An 18649-nucleotide genomic window follows, 5' to 3' on the forward strand; every position below is an offset into this window, starting at 1 on the left:
CCTCCACTTTAGAGAGTAGAAGATTTGGTTTGGGCCCCGATTCTGCACTACAGAAAACAGTCCAAAGCACTGGATTGAGTTCAGGGTCGGAGTTCACTTTGGGGGAAAGTGGGGCAAATCCTCATTCGCCACAATTGGTTGTTGGGAAATCAAAACCTGTCTTTTTTTGTTGTTCTGTAAGAAGTGGATGAAATTTACAAGCAAAGGGACCATTCTGTAATGGATTAAGTCTGCCAAGTTGCCAAGCCATGTAGCAGTTTTTGTCTTGGGCACCTTTACAATTTTATATAGATTGGACAGTAGTAGATGGGATTTGCAGGCATGGTAGATGCCTCTGGGAGTTGGTTGACTCCTGCCAAATTTCAGAATAAATGCAGCAGTCTTTTTGCACCGGGGCAGCCTTTACAGTTTTAGGGGAGGATTCAGAGTAATCAATCATTATCCCCCAGCATTTTGGTGGGTTGGACAACATCAGACATAAGAGAGGTGCCCCTAGGCAAGAAACCTGCCAAATAGCAGATGCATCTGTTCCATTTCTTGTGCTAGGCATCCTTAAAGTTTATTCCTTTCTCTCTCTTTTCAGAGGGTGGGCTGAGAGAATTATAAGGGCACCCATTTCTCCCCACCGCCAAAAGCACCAAGAACCGGGAACTCCAGATGAAACAATACCCTTTGATTAAAAACTAGACCTGTCAAATCACAGTGCAACTCTCCCTCCCCTTATATGGGCAGTTTTGCTTATATGGCAAGCTGAAGAGACATTAGCTCAGTTTTAGCAGACGCTTGCCGGTGGCGTGGGTTTTGTGTGTGTCTGAGATGCCAAGGCACTTTGGGGACTCTCTGGTTTGACTTCACCCAGAAATAAAATCCCAGAATCTCTCTGAAGCTCAGGTTTCATCCCAAGCCAATGCACACCCTCATTTTCTAGTCAGCTTGGAATATTTAGAGTTATATGGAAGTGTTCCTTTGGGGATGGGATATAGCTCAGACGTAGTACATCTCCTTTACATGCAAAGTGGTGAATTCATCTGACAGGGGAGGGCAAACATTTTCAAGGCACCCTGGCATCGGAGCCAACTCCTAGGGGCTGAAGGGTCTTAAGCCCTCCAATAAAATATTTTAGGGCCCCCCAAAAGTTGATAGACATTTCCATTCAAATAGTGTGTGTGTGTGTGTTGCATCATATGATCAATTATGCAGAGTGAGGCCTACCTAGGCCTCCCCAATATTTGATTCAAGTTGGCAATGCTGCCCTTCAGCTCCTCCTGTACAGGATGTGTGTATTCCAACACAAAGAGTGTGAAACTTGTGGGGCTGCTGGGAGTTGTAGTTCAAAACACCTGGAAGGCACCAGGTTGGCAGAGGGGGTGGCGCTGTGGGTTAAACCACAGAGCCTAGGACTTGCCGATCAGAAGGTCGGCGGTTCGAATCCCCACAACGGGGTGAGCTCCCGTTGTTTGGTCCCTGCTCCTGCCAACCTAGCAATTCGAAAGCACAAAGTGCAAGCAGATAAATGGGTACCGCTCTGGCGGGAAGGTAAATGGCGATTCCGTGCGCTGCTCTGATTTGCCAGAAGCGGCTTAGTCATGCTGGCCACATGACCCAGAAGCTGTACGCCGGCTCCCTCAGCCAGTAAAGCGAGATGAGCGCCACAACCCCAGAGTCGGCCACGACTGGACCTAATGGTCAGGGGTCCCTTTACCTTTACCTCTAAAGAAATCCAAGTTGAAACAGTATTTAGGGGAGGAAAGTGGCAGTGGGGTGAGGATAAGGACCACTCTGACCTTTCAACTTGGGGGGGGAAGCGGGTGCAAATCTTTCAACTTGAGAGCGCCCATTTCCTAAGAAATGAAAGTCGTAGTTGATTGACATGTGCTTACATTGAAAAACAGTGCAGCCGGGCATTTATCAACATTGCTATTGTACAACAGCCGTCACAGAACACACAACGGACAATGTAGAAAATAAAATTAAAAATTAAAAACAATAATAAAAAAATACAAAGGAAACATGAAACAGGAGAAGGATTCCCCGTACGACAAAGATAAATACACAGAGAGAGAACAAGCCCCCCGGCGAGGGGGTGGTTTGCAAGCCCAGCATCCGGGGCTCTTCTTCCCCCATAATCTTTATTTACAAAAGTTTGATCCCCTCCTTCCCACTTGGAAATAATGCTAGAAAAATAACTGCGGGAGGCCGAGAGAAGATTCGCCTGAAAAGCCAGGGGGGCGAGGCAGCAGGAAGTTCCCCGACCACAGCTCCGTTGAAACACACACAGCGCCTCGTTTTTAGCGGGGCTGGGCCGGAGAACGCTCTGCTGGAACGAGCCCCAGTTTTTTAAAACTCTAATTCTCTTTTTACAAAAAAGAAAAGAAGTGTGTGTAAAAACAACAACACAGGACTGTATTTCTGTTGCTTTAAAAAAAGAAAGGGAGAGGGTTTTTTATATAGATATAAAAAAAAGATATGCAAAAAACAGTGTACCGGCATTTCGTATGGGCTTGAGATTGCTCGAGTGGTTGAAAAGAAAACGAAGGAGGAAAAGGTGAAATGGGAAATAGGAACGAAGCCCTCCTGAAGGCCATTTTCCGAACATGGAAAGGCACGTCCTGAAATCGTTGTGGCTGCCGAGGGGAAAAGGGACTGACAACTAATGCCAGTGTGAGTTTTCCAGGGGCCTTAGCGTGGAAACAACATGGTGGGCGCCCAGTTTTCCAGGGGAGCGGCTTTGGGTGCCGAACCAGGTTGGGTGGGCACCCGTGTTTGCCTTGTAATGCCAGTGTAGCGGGGCGGGAAGAATCATTTCATAGGATGAGAAGGTGCTTAGCTCTTCGTCCCACGCTTGCTGAGTCTCCCCCAGGAAAAAAGGCTCCCCGCTAAAGTTGGGCGCAATCCCTGATATCTCGTTCCTTTCCGTCCAGGTCTGAAGCTCAAAACCAGCCCATCAGGGGGAAGCGTTTGTGGGGGTTCGGCAAAGGAGTTCCCACACCCTCAAGCACCCCACAAATCCCCCGGCATTTTAGCAAATCTGGGATCAGGGGAGTGTTTGCTGAGGCAACGCCAAATTCTCAATTTCTGTGCTGTCCACAGGCAAGTTTCACGCACAGGAGCACATTCGTTCAAAAGGCTTGGCGTCTAGTCTACTCTTTAAACCGGTTTCATAGCCATTCCCTCTCCCCAGGGACCGGCAGTTCTCTGAGGAGAGGCTGGGGAAATCTCAAAACAGAGTATCTACTATGTTTTCCCCTCAACAATCTAAAATTCCCGTGGTTCCTTATAGGGGAACACAGATAAGACAACCAGGCAGAAGTTTATAGCGTAGATTTTGGTTGTGGCCACACCATGAATTTAAAGCCCTCTTATACCACTTTAGAGAATAATGGCTTTCCGCCCCAAAAATCCAGTGAACTGTAGTTTATCCAGGGTTTCCTTACCACCCTACATGCCCGTAACAAAACTACAGTTCCCAGGAATATTTTTTGGGGGAAGCCACGACTCTTAAAGTGAGATACGAGTGTTGATGTGACCACAGCTGAGGATCAATTTCTATGGGCACCAGGGCTATCCTAACACCTTCTCTGCTCCTGGGGGAAGAAAGCAGGCTCTGGGTTACCAGGGGAGGGGTATTCTGGGGTATTGCAAGGGGTTGGACTAGATGACCCCTGGGTCCCTTCCAACTCTACAATTCTATGACGGGCTGGGGGTGGGTCCCCTATGGGGAGACATTCACGTGAACTGTGAGTCCGGGGCTTGGAGAGATGACGCCTGTGCTCTTACTCCAAGAATCGTCTACACTGCCTACTCCCTCCTCACTTTCTGCTCCTACAGGGCTGTCTCTTAAGAAGAAGAAGAAGAGTTTGGATTTTATATCCCGCCTTTCACTCCCTTTAAGGAGTCTCAAAGCGGCTAACATTCTCCTTTCCCTTCCTCCCCCACAACAAACACTCTGTGAGGTGAGTGGGGCTGAGAGACTTCAGAGAAGTGTGACTGGTCCAAGGTCACCCAGCAGCTGCATGTGGAGGAGCGGGGAAGCAAACCCGGTTCCCCAGATTACGAGACTACCGCTCTTAACCACTACACCACACTGGCTCTCGAGTATTATGCCAGGTGGAAAAATGCTTCCCGCAAGCCACAAACTGCGCCACCACTCCAGAGCTACTGTGGCTCACTGGTTGGGCCTTGGCTCAGGGCCAGGACATCTGCCTTGCATGTAGAAGGTCCCACCTGAGCCAGGTGTATCTGTGCTCTCTCTTGGTACAAGGCAGCTTCCTGTCAGCTACTGGATCCCAGGGGAGGTGGGACCGGAGTGGGGTCCTGGCGTATGATTCTCCCGATCAACGAGCTTGCAAAACCTTAGAGCTCTGAGCTCACCCTCCTGCACCGGAAAGCCGGCCGGTACGGGACATTTGCTGCTTTACGGCAGAGAAGCCAGTTGTCCCCACGAAGGCTCCTGCCATTCACCCGGCCCAAGAGCACATCAATTTAGAAGGATTTGGCTTGTCGAGCCCTTTCTGGTTTCAGGAATCGGGAGACGGCGGCCCTTCCTGCCTCGATGGGGCGAGGCGGAAAGGAACGAAGGAGAAACTCTCTCTGGGGGATTCGTGGGTGGGCATTTAAACATCTGGAACGCCTGGGAAGAAGATGAGCAACACATGGCCAAGATCTGGGCGGAAGGGGGAAGTTGCCAGGGTTCTTCACACGTGTCCTGTTAGAAGGGGCTGCTTAGCCCCCAAACCTACAGATTAAGATATGTGTGAAGAGGAGGCTGGCTAGCAGTTGAAGTTGGCAAGGGATGGACCTTTCGGGCGATGCAATGGAGCAGTGAGCCCGAAAGGCTTTGCCACGACCTTTGCCCACAGCGAGGTCCTCCAGCACCCAGGTTTTTCTGTGCTGGAGGACTGATAGGTCCTGCGCTTGTGAGTTAGGTTGCAAAGTGGGGGTTTAGAAAAGGGAAAGGCAGCGTCGCTGTTTGGAACGCAGGCTCTCTTCCCCTTCACCGGAAAGCAATCTCCGGTTTGGCCAGGGGCGTAACGTGGACCAGCTGGCTTTGGAGCAGAGATGGAAGCCCCCCGAAGCATAGGAAAGACCACCCCCTCTTGCCAAATCATTTCCTGGGGTCCACACCCAAGGCCACGGGAGCAACAATTTAAGAATAGTGAGGAGGAGGACCCAGGAGTCCTGGTGCAAAGAGCTGATGCTCAAGGTCTGGCTTCCAAAGGGAGACCCTCTCTGGCTAAGACGGGAGAACACTCTGCTCTTTGCTGGGAGCAAATCTACCTGAGGGAGGGCAACCCAGGTGAGGGGATGGTGTGGGTGGGCTTTGCTTCCGATTCTTTAACCAAAGCTGTGAGGAATGGTGCAAGAGGGCGGGGTAAAGAAAGGATGGCAGTGCTGAAACCCCCTCAAACACCTCTCCCTAAAAATTGTATCTTCACCCCCAGTTTGTGGCTGGGCATCTCCTGGTAGCAGATGAGTGAGCATCACTTCCCAGTGCTTGCCCCGCTGCACTGCAGCCTCCCACCAGAAGGGGGAGCCTTCTTGAAATCCTGCAGCCGGGTTGGAAGGAGCTGGGGGTGAGGAGGCGTGTGCTCCAGGAATGCATTAAGAAGGGCCCACACCCTTCCAAGTCCAAGGATTTGGGTCAGCGCCAGTCTGTTGGTCCCTCCTTCCAGCCCAGCCCATCCTCCGTTTCCCGATCACATGGGCGGAACGATGAGACCTGACAATGCTGGAAAGCAAAGGAGAGAAGCGTCATGTTCTGCGGCCGTGTCATCAGCTGAGCCATGCTGTAGACAAAGGGCGAGGAACCTGCAGCCCTTCTGGGCAGCGCGGTGTAGTGGTCAGAGCGTTGAACTGGGAGACCAGTGAGCTCAGCTATGAAGCTCACTGGGTGTGACTTTAGGGGGCCAAACACTGCCTCTCATGCTAGCCTACCCCACAGGGTTGTTGTGAGCATAGAACAAGGAAGGGAAAAACCAAAAAGTATTTGTGCATGCACGCTTGGCAAAATTAAAATAAGAAGAGGGCGGGCATCGAGGAAAAAAGATTTCGGCATTCCCAACTGCCCTTGCGCCCAGTGTGTTTTGACTATGAGAGGTTTTGGCTTCTGGCACAATCCCCGGAACGTAGCCCCAGTGGGATATAATAATACATAAAGGTTGTACTCCAGTTCCTATCATTCCCAGTCAATATGGCCAATGGTCAAGCATGAGGAGGGCTGTAGTCCTGCCGTGTCGGTGATGGCATCAGGTTCCTCACCCCTGATGGGACCTCTATGTTCACAGAGCCTTTTTACATGTCTGGAATTGCTTGTGCCAACCTGGTGCCCTCCTGATGGGAGTTGTAGTCCATCAGTATCCAGAGGGACCAGGTTGGTGAAGACCTGGTGCCGTAGACCCTTTGGGGTTTGGGCAGCATCTGAGACACGGTCTGAAGGCCTTGTAGACCGGTCTGAAGCCCCTTGTAGCAAGGGACAACTTACCGCGGCATGCATCTGACCAGGTGGCAAAGCCAGCCGTCTGCATCATCCTGCCAAGCGAGGATGAGAGTCTTACCACTTTCCGATCTCCCTTCTTTAAACGGTGGCAGTCAGAGGAGAGAAGGAGATCTTCCTTTGCGCCTGTCGAGCCAGGCGGGTGGGAGATCCCTCTCTACTGAACTCTACTGAGCATGTGCAACAGCTCGTGTGCCCCACGTCAAACCATAGGAGCCACCACCTCAAAGGCCCTGCTGGAAATTGCACCTCAGGCCAACGCAGTTGCTTACGGAGGAGAATTCTTGCCGCAGTCTCAGCAATCTGACTTGACAGCGGACCTCCTAAAAAGCCAGGTTGGGGGTCTCACCAGGGCTGCTGGTTTGATACCCATAAGTGGTAAGGGTTAAGTGGACTTGGCTCTTTCAACATGAAATTAATGTTTTCTGGGCTGTTTTTTTGGGAGAATGTAGCAGAAAGCGTGTGGTGGCAGAGGCCCCCGTTAGTGGGTACTACCCTCTGGTGAGCAAAAGGGGTAGGCCCACCTCGCAAGGTCGCTGTTAAGGAGCCATACTCGTTCACGGCAAGAGGAGTAGAAAAGAGGGGGAAGGCTGACAGAGCAAGGCGCGAGAACGAGAGAAGAGACATACTGTGTGATTAGGAATAAGCCAGTCCTTGCAGTGACCGAGACGGAGTGTGGAACTTGTCTGCCGAATCCTCAAAGGTTTGGTCTGGTTGGCAGGACCCGGCAAGCAGTGGCGCAGGGTGGGCAAAGGACAGAGAGGCGGAAGCGAGAGCAAGCGAGAAAAGGAAAACGACGGGGTTGGGACGAAAGAAAGCAAAGAACGAAAGGCGGTTAAGGAAGAGGAAAGTTTGCAGCCAAGGCTGACCTCATAAGCAACTGTTGCTGGGTAAGAGGGGCCCAGGAACACCCACCCACCCACCCAATTTCTACTCCGTGTGAGGATTCCTCCCGTACGGGGTCAGGAAGGCAGCTAGGGGAACCCCTTGCTAGCATCTCTCCCAAGTCCCCAGGGAAGATATTGGTCAAAAGGGCAGCCATGGCACTGACCCGCCCAAAGGAGGTGATGCACCACATCCAGGATGCGTAGTGTAGTGGTTAGAGCATTTAACACGGAGCCAGACCTAGGAGGTCAGGGTTCAAATCTTCACTGCCACAAAGCCTGCTGGGTGACCCTGGGCCACCCACAGTGCCTAATCCACCTTGCAGGGTTGGCGTGAGGATAAAATGGGGAGAAGAGGAACCCACCTTGGAGGAAATATGAATGCAATCAGCGTCGTCGTTATTGGGCAGTATCCAGCTAAGTTGTCCTGTCAGTGCAAGGATTTACGGCAGTGCAATAGAACTAACCCCAATTTCCCCCCAACATGCCTCCTGCGCTCAACTCCGGGGCGTTGTGTGGACACCCTAGACATGATAGGAGTTGATAAAACCTTGCAGGGCACAGAGAAAGTGGATCGTGAAAAGTGTTTATCCCTTTCTCGTTAACATTAGAACATTAGAACATTAGACAACCAGTGAGGCTGAAGGTTGGAAGAAGATTCAGGGATGGATAAGAGAAAGTTAGCCTGTGGAACTTTCAGGGACGGATAAGAGAAAGTTAGCGGTGTCGGCCACCAATTTGGATGGCTTTAAAAGACGATGGGACAAATTCATGGAAGAGGTGAAGGCTACCAATGGCTTCTAACCAGGGCGGCTCTGATGTGCTTCCATGCTCAGAGGCAGCGGCGCTGCTAAATCCCTGTTGCTAGGAGCCACGGATCCTGCTTGCGTACTTCCACACACATCTGGTTGGCCACTGTGAGCACAGGAAGCTGGACTAGGTGGGCCCCTGGTCTGATCCAGCAGCTCCTTCTTACGTTCTCCCTTTGCTCGTGCCTCCTACCCGCTTCTCAAATCGCCTCCAGAGGGTTGGGGGGGAACCCAGAACAGATTCAGAGGGGAGGGAAGTCTGTTGCAGAAGTGCAAATCCTTGCTCTGAGGAGACGAGTGAGCAGGGTGCATCGTTGCCGCCGCCACCACACGGCAAACTGTGGCCGCCTCGCCCTTCCTGCCGCATCCCACCCGCTCCTTTCCCACGGTCCTGGCTGTCCCCATGACTTGCACCCCTTCGTGCCCCAGCTGCCACCGAAGGAGACAGGACGGCTCACCCTGCAGAGTGTTCCCGTTGGCACTGGTGCAGGTAGGGGGCGGAGAGGCTTGCGGCCGCACCACGGGGGCAAAGGCGCTTTTCTGCTTGACGGCGGAGATCATGTTGACGGGAGAGAAGGAGAAGACACCTCCTGGGGTCGAGGAGCTGGTGATGGACGAGGCTCCCAGGGGTGGGCTGGAGGGCATGACTGGCGTGGAAGGAAGGATAGGGGTTAGCTGGCAGCGGGAGTGAGCCGGGGCGAGGGGAGGTGGACCCCCATCGGACTGTATTTTGTGTTTTTTATACGGTGAACCCACGGCACTAAAATACAGTCGTCCCTTGGTTTTCGAACAGAATGCGTTCCGGGAGTCCGTCTGACTCCCAAAACATTCGGAAACCAAGACGCGACTTCCGATTGGCTTCTGATTGCGCAGGCACACCAGAAACAATAGCGGAAGCCGCATCGGACGTTCAGCTTCCAAAAAAAACCGTTCAGAAACTGGAACACTCGCTTCCGGGTTCTGCTCGTTCAGGACCCGAAATGTAGGAGTGCCAAGGCATTCGGCAACCTAGGTACGACTGTACATATTAAAAATAGGAACACAAAACAAACCATAAATTCCCCCCCACCAGCACATTATCATTATTATTTATTAAGTTTGCAGGGGGTTGGCCTAAATGACCCTCTTGTCCCTTCCAATTCTACAGTTCTACGAACCAATGCGCAGGAACTGAAACATAGCTACTGTTCAAAATTCGGCACGTCTCTGAATTTTGCAACTCAGTTCTCCAATGAAGCAATGTGTGCGGAAACGTGTGTCGCAGGGCAGTGTGACCAAGAAAAGCATATATTGGCAAAAACAACGTGCCAAAAAGCATTATATTGGAGGAAATTGCATGCAAAAATGTGCACGTTTGGTGAATTTTTTATTTTTAATCAATTCATAAATTTATATACTGCTTGATTGTAAAGAAAATAACCCTTTACAAAAAAAAGAATAAGCAATAAAAGTATTATTAAGAAAGAGCCATTAAAATGTTCCAGAAATTAAAGTCAGCAATAAACTAGAAACAAACCACCCTTCTAGATTTCTGGGTAGGCTTGTCTAAACAAAAATGTTTTTAGCTGACGCTGGGAAGAGAACAGTGATACCAAATTGACACTGAAAGTCTGATGAATTTTCACAAATTGCTGCAAAAATGTGGAGAACTAGATTCAGGATTGGTAAAGTGAGAAACTGAGAAATCAGAGACTGGGATTCGTCTATCCTCGGATCTCACCCAGGAGTTCCCAGGTTCAGCTTCCCCTACCATGAGGACTAGTCCCTTAGCCTTCTTAAAACGGAGCTGCGATTCTCAGGAAAGGGAAGCTCTGCCCAGGCACCCTCGACCCGCCCTTCCACAAAGGCGGCAGACACTTACTGGCGTAGGGGGAGTTGGCCGTGGAGCCGTTGAGGAAGCTGGGGGACCCCGGGACCCCCAGGCTGGTCATGGCAGTCCCTGCATAGCCGTTCATGCTGGACGTGATGGTGTTGTAGTTGCTCTGCTGCGGGGTGGAGCTGGGGACATAGCCTCGCGGCGAGACACTGCTCGTGTTGCGTGTGTACCCTGGAAGGTAGGGCAGGAAGTTATATAGTTGCTCAGTTTACTAAGTATCTTAAGATGTCTTGCCTTCCTTCCTTCCTTCCTTCCTTCCTTCCTTCCTTCCTTCCTTCCTTCCTTCCTTCCTTCCTATCTAACTTTCTCTCCTCTCTCTCTTTTTCTCCCTTCCTCTCCTCCCTCCCTCTCCTTCCTTCCTTCCTTCTCTCTTTATCTCCTCTCTCCCCCTTCATTCCTTCCTATCTATTTTTCTCTTCCCCCTCTCTCTTTCTCTCCCTTCATCTCCTTCCTTTTCTCCCCTTTATTTCTTTATTTCTTTATTTCTTTATTTCTTTCTTTCCTTCCTTCCTTCCTTCCTTCCTTCCTTCCTTCCTTCCTTCCTTCCTTCCTTCCTTCCCTCCCTCCCTCCCTCCCTCCCTCCCTCCCTTTTTTCCTCTCCTTTCTCTTTTTCTCCCTTCCTCTTTCTCCTTCCTTCCTTCTATCTTTCTCTCCTCTCTCTCCCTTCCTTCCTTCCTATCTATCTTTCTCTCCCTTCCACTCCTTCCTTCCTTCCTTCCTTCCTTCCTTCCTTCCTTCCTTTTCTCCCCCCTCTTTCTTTCCTCCCTTCCTTCCTTCCTTCTTTCTCACCTCTCTCTCTTTTTCCCCCTTCCTCTCCTTCCTCCCTCTCCTTCCTTCCTTCCTTCCTTCCTTCCTTCCTTCCTTCCACCCATCTTTCTCTCCCCCCTCTCTTTCTCTCCCTTCCTCTCCTTCCTTCCTTCCTTCCTTCCTTGACTCACAATGTTAGATTCAGGTATACAACAATGAAACCAACAGAGCTTGGAGGGGGCATCTGCCAGGGATTCCTGCATAGCAGGGGGTTGGACGAGATGAACTCTACAAATCTGTTTTGTTTTTGTTTTTTTGCAACAACAAGTTCCATAAAATAAGAAACACACCACCACTATAAAGAGATGAAATAATCAGGAACGATTATTAGAATAAGGCAGTTAGATATAGATATAGATAATGATCCCATCACACCCCATCAAAAGCCTGGGAGTGCCATAACCTGGTACTGAAGAGGTGATAATGGCAGCCTTGCTAGGGTGACTGCGGGTGGTAGCCACTAATATAACAACAACAACAACAACAACAACAACAACAACAACAACTACCTGGAAGTGGCAGGGATTGAACCTGGGACCTTCTGCTTGCAAAACAGACAATCATCATCATCATCATTTTTTATTTGTACCCTGCCCATCTGACTGGGTTGCCCCGGCCACTCCGTGTGGCTGCCAGCATGTCTAAAAACATAGCAAAACAAAGGCCACCCCCTTGTTGCCACCCTCTCTGAGACATATCTTGTGGAAGGTCCTCAAAGGACAGCCTCTGATGCTGGCTCCCAGGAGTGGTCACACGAGCCCGCAGGGAAGACGCCCAGCCGCTGCCTACCTTGCTCTGAGCCCTGGGTGGATTCGCTGATGTTGACGGCCAGCTGGCTCCCAAAGGAGTTGACATTCATCATGCCCGAGTGGGCATGGTTCCCGGTCAGCGAGGTCAACTGGTTGGGGTTGCGCGGGACGCTGTACAAAGCCTCGGCAATGTCCGCTGCTCGCTTCAGAATTATGTCCTGGGAGAGAGGGGAGAGAACGCAGACATCCGCAATCAGACCGATGGAATAATTCCATTAATAAATATTGCAAATAAGTCCATGTATGAACATCATCACTGTCATGGTTTCAGTTTCACTTGGTTTGAACGCTGCAGCCCATTGGGAGCAGGTACGGCAGAAGGCTGGGAGCCCAACAGTAGGTGGCGCCAGAGGCAACTGATTTTCAGAGAATCATAGAGTTGGAAGGTACCCCAAGGGTCATCTAGTCCAACCCCCTACTTAAAAACCTCCAAGGAAAGAGAGTCCACTACCTCCTGTGGGATACCTTTCCACTGTCTATCAGCCCTAACTGTCAGAAAGCTCTTCCTGATGTCTAGTTGAAATCTTATTTCTTGTCATGGAATGCATTGGTTTGGCACCTGCCCTCTGGAGCAGAAGAAAAAAGCTTGTTCCATCTTTCCTGGGACAGCCCTTAAGAGCTATGAAGCCCCCACATCACATCCCAGTCCCTTCTTCTCCAGGCTAAACATCCCCAACTCCCTCAAGCCTTCTTCCTAAGGCTTGGTTTCCAGACCAATGACCATCTTGGTCGCCCTTCTCTGCAGACCTGCAAGCTAGTCAATGTCCTCTTTAAGCTGTGCTGCCCAGAACTGGACACAGGACTTGAGGTGGGGTCTGACCAAGGCAGAATGACCCCAAGGATCAACCCCCTGCAGTGCAGGAATCACGGCTGAAGAATCCCTGGCAGATGGCCGTCCAACCTCTGCTTAAAAAGGGAAGGAGAGACCGCCATCTTCATTCTAGTTTTGCCCTCATCCTCCTTCTCCTTCTGGCTGACATCTATACTGGGCAAAACCCAGGTTTCCCTGTCTGCTTCTGAGGGGGGTTCAGCATCCTTCAGGATCGGCTCCACTTCTTCTTTGTTCCTGCTCCAAGGGTAACATGTAGCCCGGCCCAGGTTTCTCCTGGGAGAGCAGGCTGAGAGCTGAGGCCCGCCATTTTGTTTGTGAGCAGGGGAAGATTTATGCCCTGGGAAGGGAAAAGCGACAAGGGACTTGGAGGAGGAAAACAAGGCCCCATTGCAGAGTCGAACGCCTCCCAGCCGATGGCCTGACCCCACGCCTCCACGAGCCCAAAGCAATATCCGTGCAGGTGGTGCTAACCGCTGCTGAGCCATGAAAGCACCGGCTGGGCCCAGTTACGGGGGTGCGGGAAGGATGGGGCCGCCTTGAGCCCGTGACTTAACGGGCCTGGAATTCCTAATGATGAACAGATGTGGGGCTGGAGAGCCAGGCCCTCGTATGGGGCCCAGCTAGCTGGATGCAAGGTTGGGTGTGTGTATGTGTGGGAGAGAGGTAGCAAACAAGGTCCGGGACATGGAAGCAATTACTGGCAGCGGGACCGAGAGAGGGACGTAAAAACGGGCCGGATGACCGGGGTCCCTGGAACTCCGCTCTGAAAAAACATCCCCCGCCAAATCCACCGACCTGCGCAAGATACAAACATGTGCTGCTCCTTCTGCACCATCAACAATATTTTGATTGCTCTCCCACCCTGCACCACAGGTCCCAGGGCGGGTTGCGGCAATTAGAGAGAAAAATACAGTTGTTAAAAAGAAAATGGTTTCCAGCAGGGACAAGGAGAGGGGTGGGATCCCGGAAACACATCTCTCAAGTATCGCAAGGAAGGAAACTACCACCGCAAAGGTGGTAGACACACCTGGGAGGGGAGGGGTGTGCGTGGACCTCACTGGTGGCTGAGGGCTTGGCCAGGGACCCCCATGTGGGACGGGATTGAGATGCGCAAGTCGTAAAGGGTTCGCATTTATATGTAGCACTTTTGGGTGACTCGAGGGCTTACAGAATCGTAATTGTAGAGTCATGGATGCTTTTTCCTGCATTGCATGGGGTTGGACTAGATGCCCCTTGTGGTCCCCTCCAGTTCTAGAATTCTATGGTTCTGTGAGTTGGACCCCGAACGTCATCTAGTCCAACCCCACGCACTGCAGGAATCGTGCCTGATTTTTTATTCCCCTTCCTTCCCTTCCGATGATTATTGTGTGTTGCGCACAAGACACATCATATGGGGACTTCCAGTGAGGAAAAATGGCAGGCACCACGGCAGCGGGCAGCAAGCAGCGGGCAGCGAGTAGCTCCTGAAGCCAGCCAGAGCCAGCTGCACTACCAGGCTGGCTCCAGGCTGCTGAGGCTGCCACTGCCATGTTTCCCGGGGACAGATTTGCAAATCTGGTAATGCTACACTAGACTTCTGTGGATGCAGCCTAGAATAGCATTAGCTTTTTTTGCTGCTGCATCACACTGTTGGCTCGTGTTCAGCTTGTGGTCCACTAAGACCCCCTGATCCTACGGGCAAGCCAAGTGTTCCCCATTTTATATTGGTGCAGTTGGTCCTTCCTGCCTAAGTACAGAAAGAGTTGGTGCTTTAGTTGAGATTCCTGCATTGCAGGGGGTTGGACTAGATGACCCTCAGGACCCCTTCCAATTCTACCTTTCTTTGATTCCACGACTGAGCTCAATGGACCATTGGCTTGATTCCGCGTAAGGCTGCCATTGAAGAAGTCCCACAATGTGCCAGAGTGACGATATGCTGGGCACCCTGGGGCATTGTGGGAAAATGTATGACCAAGCTGCTTCTGGCGAACCAGAGCAGCGCACGGAAACGCCGTTTACCTTCCCACCAGAGCGATACCTATTTATCTACTTGCACTTTGATGTGCTTTCAGACTGCTAGGTTGGCAGGAGCTGGGACTGAGCAACGGGAGCTCACCCTGTTGCGGGGATTCGAACTGCCAACCTTCTGATCAGCAAGCCCTAACCTCTGTGGTTTAACCCACAGCGCCACCCATGTCCCTGAGAGACGTCAAAAAAGCGTTTCAGGAAAACGCGTTGTAAACTTTATAATGGGAAATCACGTTGACGAAAGACGGGACTCCACAGCGCCATCTGGTGTCCCCGTGTTACAACACATATAAAACGCTTTTTCTTTACTAAGGAGTCCTGTGTTGCACAGCTGCTTCCGACAAGTCTGGCTTGAACTGACTCTGAGAGGAGTCTGAGGCCTACCTGGTTGTTGTGCGGCATCCCATATAACGCTTCCACCAGGTCAGCCGCTCTCTTGAGTAGCACTTCCTGTGGGGAGGGAAACAAAGCAGAGGCTGATGGCAGGCCCTCTTGGAGAGCAAACCTTAATGCAATCACCCTGCAAGAGTTATACCTTTCGATGATTATTCATTTGTTCATTATTATTATCATTTCAAGCAAATGTGCTATTTACAGTCAACCTGATACAGGTGTACATACACATAAAACATGGGCCTTGCCCAACTATGCCAACCCCTGGTGTTTTCACTAGCAGTGCCCAAAAACTGACAGTATTGGGAAGGCATTTATTATTATTTTTGGATGTTGCTGAGAACGTTTGTGAGCTCTGAGGGTTCATAATTTGGGAGCTGGTTTAAAGCAAAGCCTCACATGACTTCTGGGTTAGCGCCAGTGGCGAATGGCGGAGTTCCTCCAATTGGAGGAACGGGCTCTGTGGAAACTGGGTCTTCCCGCCGCGGCGAAGGTGGGGACCCGCTAGAAATCCCAGGTGGAGGAAGCCTGGGAACGTGGGGTTCGGCAGGGCACCAGAAGCGCCCCCTACTCGCGGGGAACCCCATTTTGGGGCTCCGGAGCGAAGTGGGGTGAGCGGCGCGGTGCTGCGAACTGACTGCTACTTTCACGGAGGGAAGCCGCATAGCCATTGCCAGAGAGCGCTGACCTTTTCCTGTGGACAATTGGACTCTAAACTAGTACCCGTGAGTAGAAACGGAAAATTGGATCAAGAAACATTTTAATTTGGCATCGAAGCGGGAAGGTTTAAAACAGGAAGTCCGCCTTCCGCTTTTTGTAAATAGACTGAAGCAAAAACCTTGTAAGCTAATAGCCTGGAAAGTCGTTTGTAAAGGTCGAAATCTCCTTCATTTATAACCACTAAAACCCCCTTGGAAGCAGGAGAAAAGGGGGGGGGGATTTTGTCTGTTCAAGCCTGCAGGAGAAAGAGTAAAAGAAAAGTAAGTTTCTACCGTCTCAAACCTGGGAATGGGGTGTCAGAGACAGAAATTGTAGGAGACGTTCATTGACTGTAAATGGAACACTTTGACAGATAGTTAAACAAAGAGAAACAAACTGATTCAGAATACTGACACAGAAATCATACAGGGACCAACTCAGGAAACTGGTTCGACTGAGCAAGTGCAAGGGCAGATGATAATGGAGGAGGTGGCGGATGCACCTCAAGTAATGCAAACGGAGAGATCTGAGGCCCTGCAGAAGCATAAGCCGCTGCTTTTGAAGATTGAATTTGGAGTGGGCCAGGGGGAGTCTGAACCTGAGGAGGCTCTTAACTTTGGAGGGACTTTGAAATATGCTGTTCATTATTTTTTGGATTACATTGATGACTGCGGGGAGTGGGACTGTGGGGAATGGGTTGGTCTGATGAGGGGTGATGGAAAGAACTATCGGCTGGAATCCCCCAGAGATCTACTCCTCAAGGAGAAAGGAAAGAACTTAAGAAAGAGACCAACAAAAGACAAGGAGAAGTGCAAGTATAAACAAGAAGAAGGAAATCTGCAGAAGGGGCATGGAAGAGACTTAAGGGCCTCGGACATAAGATCACCAGGTTGATGGACTGGATGGAATGGACAGTAAGGACTGACACAACCCGAGACCAGGAAGAAGGGACGTTGGATGAAAATTAGAAGAAAGTCTACAAAGAAAAATTTTTATTTTGGGAATTAGTGTAAAATTAATGAATATTAGGGAAAATGTTGGAATGAAACTATCTGGCTTTAGTAGAAATGATATAAGGAGTTATGTATAAATAAGTATTAAGTTTTAAGCTTTAAGGTATTTTATGGTAAGATAAGGTTAAATAAATTAAGGTAAATTGAATAACAGAATATGGTGAAAGATGGAAAGGATTTGCTGAGCTAATTAATAGGCTAGACTGTTAAGATAAATTATTCAAACAAAAACTGAGAAAGATGGAAAGAATTTGCTGAAATAATAAATTAAGCTAGAATACAAAAAGGGAGGTGTGAGGAGGTCAAGGAAATAAGCAAATGAAAGAAGTAATATGGGATTTGTATTTTCCTTTTTTGTTGTGGAGTTGTTGTATTGGTTTTTTATGTATTTTTTCGTCTGTTTTTTTCTTCCCCCCCTTTTTTTTCTTCCTCCTGTACTTTTGAAACTCTGAATTACTCTCAAACTCTCAAATTCCTCTGAATTTGAAACTCTGAATAAATATCATTTTTTAAAAAAATAAAATAAAGCAAAGCCTCACATGAGAAACACAAAAGATTGCAAAAATGAATAAAATGAAATCAAATGTATCTTGGAAATGTAAAGAGAGAGAAGGTACATTTTATCATATGTGGTGGGCATGTTTTAAGGTAAAAGACTTCTGGGAAATGATTTATAACGAATTAAAGAAAATGTTTAAAAATACATTTGTGAAGAAACCAGAAGCCTTTCTATCAGGTTTAATAGGTGAAGAACTACCAAGAGAAGACAAAAGACTTTTTATGTATGCAACGGCGGTGGCGAGAATGTTACTAGCCCAAAAATGGAAAGAAAAAGAATTACCAACGAAGGAAGAATGGCAGACGAAATTGATGGAATATGCGGAAATGGTGAAACTGATGGGGAAGATCAGAAACCAAGAGGATCAAGTATTTGTTAGAGACTGGAGTAAATTCGTAGTTTACTTAAAAAACCACTGTAAACAGTTAAAATCCTTGGTAGCATTGTAATGACATTTGTAATGCGAAATTGATTATGATAACTGGGGATAAACAATAGCTGGATAAAGTAAAAGATGCAGAAAACTTAAACTTTTAATATAAGAACCCATGGAATGGAGGAGAGGAAGTCTGAAGGTTCAAAGAACCTTGTAATTTAATGTTTGAATTGGTTAGAGATAAAGTGTATAAATTTTGAATTCTGGTGCTGGAGGAGACTCTTGAGAGTCCCATGGACTGCAAGAAGATCAAACCTCTCCATTCTGAAGGAAATCAGCTCTGAGTGCTCACTGGAAGGACAGATCCTGAAGCTGAGGCTCCAAGACTTTGGCCACCTCATGAGAAGAGAAGACTCCCTGGAAAAGACCCTGATGTTGGGAAAGATTGAGGGCACAAGGAGAAGGGACGACAGAGGACGAGATGGTGGGACAGTGTTCTCAAAGCTATGAACATGAGTTTGACCAAACTGCGGGAGGCAGTGGCAGACAGGAGGGCTTGGTGTGCTCTGGTCCACGGGGTCAAGAAGAGTTGGACACGACTAACTGACTAAGCAACAACAAGGTGTATAAAAATGTGAAAATCTACGTAATTAAAAAATGTTAAAAGAAGAGAAAACACATTTAGCCCTTGCACTGGCCCTGCCTCCCTGTGCCTCTTTGAACATTGCAACCACATAATGCTCTTCTCGAGTGACCTGTGGCTGGGATCACAGGGCATTTCATGTCTCCGCGGATTTCCACTAGAAGGCGACAACCATCCACACAATCATCTGTATCTTCTGCAGGCAAACACACACACACACACACACACACACACACACACACACATCAAGCTAGCAACTTATTTTTTGGTGGCTCCTTAAACATTCCCCGCACGACAGCTCTGAGCAGACCAGCTGCATGCAAAAATGTATTTGCATATCCCATGGCAGGGATCACCAGCTTTTGGGATCTTGTGGGCATATCTGGAACTCTGACACAGAGCTGTGGACACTCAGGGCCGTCTCAGTCGCTTCTCCTGCAGCCACTCTG

The 18649-nt window shown here is 49.4% G+C and overlaps 1 protein-coding gene across 1 annotated transcript in view; it reads right to left on the reverse strand.

Moving 5' to 3' along the window:
• Window positions 1–1876: 1876 nt before the first annotated feature.
• Window positions 1877–18649, reverse strand: part of LOC310742210 (transcription factor COE1-like) — a 98275-nt gene continuing 81502 nt past the window's right edge. The window contains exons 13-18 of the mRNA XM_083571278.1: window positions 14902–14967; window positions 11659–11836; window positions 10048–10233; window positions 8645–8833; window positions 4081–5728; window positions 1877–3830 (exon numbers count right to left, since the gene is read on the reverse strand). Coding sequence (XP_083427404.1) covers window positions 5697–5728; window positions 8645–8833; window positions 10048–10233; window positions 11659–11836; window positions 14902–14967 — 651 coding nt within the window. The 3' untranslated portion in view covers window positions 1877–3830; window positions 4081–5696. The remainder of the gene's footprint in view (window positions 3831–4080; window positions 5729–8644; window positions 8834–10047; window positions 10234–11658; window positions 11837–14901; window positions 14968–18649) is intronic.

Source organism: Podarcis filfolensis (genome assembly GCF_964270895.1).
Source record: "Podarcis filfolensis genome assembly, chromosome: 9".
Taxonomy (NCBI): domain Eukaryota; kingdom Metazoa; phylum Chordata; class Lepidosauria; order Squamata; family Lacertidae; genus Podarcis; species Podarcis filfolensis.